General features: G+C 35.1%; 1 protein-coding gene across 1 annotated transcript; it reads left to right on the top strand.

Moving 5' to 3' along the window:
- Positions 1 to 1,147: 1,147 nt before the first annotated feature.
- LOC136815337 (uncharacterized) lies at positions 1,148 to 3,309 on the top strand. The gene has a single exon (XM_067071778.1). The coding sequence runs from the start codon at positions 1,424 to 1,426 to the stop codon at positions 2,504 to 2,506; it is 1,083 nt and encodes a 360-aa protein (XP_066927879.1). The 5' UTR covers positions 1,148 to 1,423; the 3' UTR covers positions 2,507 to 3,309.
- Positions 3,310 to 4,849: the final 1,540 nt, after the last annotated feature.

Below are 4,849 nucleotides of genomic sequence, written 5' to 3'. Positions count from 1 at the left end.
ATGGTAATAAAAATGTTATAAATACATCTGATGATCGTCTCTGGCGTAAAACAGTCTGTAATGTTTTAATTTTTTAAAGAAAAATAAATTTTGAATTTAGCTCTACTTTGGTATAGAGCACTTTGTCAACATAAATTATTGATGTTGTTGAAATGTTTGTAATCCATGAGGTAATCCATACTTTTTCTCATGGATGCCATGTTGAATTTAGAAAATCATCATGCCACGTGCTTTTGTGAAACCAAAACTGTCGTGACTATGAGGAAATTGGTTTTTGTAAGAAGTTGATGTGTGGAGTGGATACTTAAGTGACAAATAAAAACAACATATTGGTTTCTTTTCGGTCATTCAGGAATTAGCGGATTAGCCTAGAAATCGTCACTGAAACATTCAAGGATGGAAAACGTGTTGTTTTCACGATATCAAGATTTGTATCTTTTTAAAGGAATAACTCGGAATAATAATTGATTATAACTCGGACTAAATTTTTAAAAATTTGAAATGACTCTGATTAAGTCGTTGAAAATTGGGAACAACTCGGACTAGAACGTTGTAAAGGTAATGTCAAGTGATTTAAGAGTATATTGAAACGATTGCATTGTTAATACTTAAGTAAAACTTTTAGTGTTGATTAAAACCATTATTTTTGAACTTTTCAACATAATGATCTATTTGTTCTTGCAGCATACAGAGCCCCGGCTTGAGCGCTGTAATGCGAATTATTGTAAATCCTATTGGCCTGATCATGAAAAATATTTTGAACTCAGATTATTGTTTTATGTAGTCTATCTTTAGTCAGCTTCAACAATAACTCATGGACAAACAACCGAGAAAATCTTCATTTTTATTGTCTTGGTAATAAAACGAGGGCACAAATTTGATACCAGAATCTGTTTCAGACTAATTCACAAGCTTTCTCACTGATGTTCCTACGTAAAGGTTGTTTTAAAACTTTTCAAACGTGTTTAATATGAAGTGTTTTGATAAGATTGATGACACTGTTTGTTTTGGTTTTCAAAAATAAATTTTTCTCTACTCTGATTTCTTATTCAAATAAGTTTGTTGAGCTCTAGAGCTTATAATACTTTGAAAGAAAGAGTCTTGTTTATACTCTGTGATGTTTTGTCAAATAGTAATGTGAAAGTTGTCGGATATCAAATCAGGAAGGAAATTTTTTAAATCTCTCTTTAATGGCAATAATTGCTCTCATAAAAGTTACAGTTGTTTTTGTTTCAAGAAAGAAACCTTTATCAGCTATAGGTAGTCAAGGAGTTGGTACCTCTTTTTACTCCTATAACATTAGAGCTATTGATGTTGCTTGAGATCCGAACATTGGTTCCTGCCTTACATTTTTTATATTTGACGAGGTATAGTTACTCATAATCAATGATTACTTTTCAGGAATAAACAAAAAAAAACGAAAATGATCAACTCCGAGATGATCAGAATGCTTTATAAATACATGGTCATACTCAGTACACTAATACTATACACACAAGCACAGACACAGCCTCGTTCCCAGCCAGAATACCACAGCGCATGCGCACCAGTTCTCTCATACGTTGAGACCAATCCAGATCACAAATTCGAACCGTTGGTCGTCAAACTTCATAGATGTGTCGGTAAAAACCGGGGATCGTCATCCCGGAAAGAATGCGTACCGGAGACTATGGAAAATGTAACTTTTTATGTTGATGATTATTCGGGAAGGTTTCCACCCCCAACGGCTATTCTATCGAACCATACATCCTGCAAAGAAAAATGTCGATTGAACAGTTCTGTCTGTAACGAGAATCAATCTTGGGACCAGTTTGATTGTTCTTGCACATGTGCTGTCCAAAGCCCTCCAAAATGTGAGGACCCTCTTTATTGGGACAGTCGCCATTGCGCATGCGTGTGTCCGAAACAAGGACGGCCCAAACAGTGTAACAAATTCAAATACTTTTCTGAGGATTCTTGCGGTTGTATTTGTGAACCAAAACGTGAACGTAAATGTCGCCGTCAAGGGCAGTTTTTGGATCCAGATACCTGTTACTGTACGCAATACCCGCCCTACGTTGAAGCACAGGAAGCGTTCGATTGTAGTCATGAAGGCGTGATATCTAAAGTTGGACTTGTACTACTAATCATATTTGAGGCATTTGCTATTGTCATCGCGTTCGTTATGTACCGTAAATATTGTGCTTCCCGCGCGCCTTGTAACCGCCCCAAACATTATCAACACGCGGACGATACCTTACCTGATGATAGATCGCTAGATGGGAACGAACATGATAAATACTCTATAGATACACCAACGATAGGTCTGCAATCAGGACAGATAGCTCTAAAACACAGAACGCAAAACACGAACAATAACAAATTATATATTAATAATGGAGGTGCTGGAAAAACGAGCTCTTCTTCTTATGATGTTTTGATTAAAGAGCAAAGTACTGAATATCTTCATGACCAAACTGAACCATATGATTGGAGACAGAGTTATAAGGATATGGTCAAAGTGTGATCACGTCGTTACAACGTTGTAAAAACTCTATTAGATTCAGTAGAAGGCTTTTCAGAAGTTCATTAAAATGGATGTCATATAGATAAATACTATTTGATAGAACCTAGACGTTTGATGTCAGATCGCCCTGATTGGTGGGAAAGTGCATTATATCCCGCGGAAATTGTGATCTTGATACAAAAAAACAGATGCTCTTAGAATGGCATAATGGTGAAAAAATGTGATTTTAGTACCCATAGCAAACACCTAAGAAAAGTAGAGTCGCTCGATACCTCTGTTAAGTAACAGCCTTTGTGGTTGGTCAGGTGACAATAACAAATTGTTTGAATGTAATTCATAGCTATTTGCAAAGGTCGAAATTATGATTTGATTTGATAACCTTTCCAACTAGTACACAACAATGCATTGGCATTAGAAACATGTGTTCTTTACGCTTTGTCCTAGTTGGGATCGAATCTCTCAATACATAAAGTTTTAGATTTAGACCTACCTAGTTGGTACTGTGGTACTGTACATGAGTTAGACCTCAATAATCATTTAAAAATCAACTTAGAAAATCAGTCAATTCAAAGATGACGTCTAAAGTAGACAGGCAAATGTATATACATTTTCTATCAAGTAATTAATAATGAAGACATTAATTATAATATACTCTGTAAATTTTACTAAAATAAATTATTTATTGAGATTATCATATTATTATAAATCAGTATTAGTGTAGTAATATTTTCATAATTTGATTCTAGCTTTTGTTCGGTTTGTATAAATTTTTTGAAACAAAATAAATATCAATATTAATTTAAGACGAGAGGTGTCCTTGATTTTACCAAATAGCACATGCAATGCAGTAGCTGACATTCTCTCTAATGGATTGGTGCTCATATATTACCCTCCCCACCATCCAAAGGCCTTTGTCGTGCGTAAGCAACACTCTACTCGGCGGATGCGAAGCCAAGTGACGGCTAGTATTGTTCTAAAACTCTTTTAAAACATATTCTTAAATTGTTCCTAAGTACCATCGTCAATTTGTGAGCATCTTGGTGTAGTTTTATAAAAGTTCTAAAGCATGCAAAGCCTTTCGATATTCTTACGATGTTCTTAAATTATTGACCTGGGAGCCTGATGTTCTTATATACTTTGCTTAAAACATTTTTTATAAGAACATGCAAAATTTATGAAGCCTTTGGATGTTTTTAACTTTTTAAGTTTTGAGGCTAAAGATTTTATAACATGTTCTTATTTTCACCATTTTATAAATATTTTTGTCAATTTTCCTAAGAAATAGGGTATTTTAGAGTCTGCAAAGCTTTAAAATGTTCATAACTTGTTTTTAGTATTTTGGCCATCGAAGCCTTATGTTCTTGTATAGTTTGTCCTTATAAAACAACGTGTAAAACGGGTACGGGTTGGCTTATTCGCAAATTCATGCGTACATTTTGTTTGTCCCGTTTGTTCATTTTTTTTCTGGAACATCTGAACGGTATCGGCAACACCCAAGGAAGGTGTGGTCCAAAACTCATGTACATTACTACAGAACTAAGTAGGTCTTAATCTAAAACTTATTTACTTTTCATTTTCAGATGATCTAGACGATCCAATCGTCTACACAAGATCACTAAAAAAGGGAATAGTTTAGGAGAGGCGTGATAAATTTGGGTGGAGTAAGTATTGGCGGAGATGTCTACAGTGTTCCAAGACTCTACCGCCACTTTTTTTCCCGTAAACCGCCCTGACTCCCTAACTCTTTCCCGAGTTTACTGGCCTCTAAACGGACGATAGCATCGTCTACAGATGATCATCTGATTTTCCCAACAGCCTGAATATCTAACACCTTATCTTTATGCGATGCTATGAGAAAATTCCATACCATCATACCAAAATTTTCTTGTCTGCGAATCCATTTTCTTAAAAGGAAATTCTTTGCATTCTTCAAAGAAATTAAATTCCATTGATTAATCGTTATGATAGGTAGGGATTATGACATCACAGTGCTTACGCGATCAATATCAAGATTTTTTAGCTGACTCACACAGGATACAGAAAGCGACAGACGGCAAAGTAGTCGCCCCCTGTCTTGGAAATCTCTACAAGAATGATTTTTCCTTCCCCAAAAGCTTTTAACTTTATTTGATTAAGGATTCTTAATTATTGATAGGGAAGAAGAACTTTTTGCCGGTCCCATAGGTCAATAGTAGCTTATTTGGGTATCGTCACAACAACAATTTCCTTCGATTACCGTTGGAAAGAAAAAGGCTTTTAGCGAAAAACTAAAGTTAATCTCATTACTTTGAAAAGTCTTACACTTTTTTACGCCCACAAGTTTTACGCCAACAAAGGTTAAAA

This window comes from Clytia hemisphaerica, unplaced genomic scaffold, assembly GCF_902728285.1.
Source record: "Clytia hemisphaerica strain Z4C2 unplaced genomic scaffold, Clytia hemisphaerica genome assembly, whole genome shotgun sequence".
Lineage (NCBI taxonomy): Eukaryota > Metazoa > Cnidaria > Hydrozoa > Leptothecata > Clytiidae > Clytia > Clytia hemisphaerica.
The sequence above is the reverse complement of the archived record's forward strand: the minus strand, read 5'-3'. Positions and strand labels throughout refer to the sequence as shown.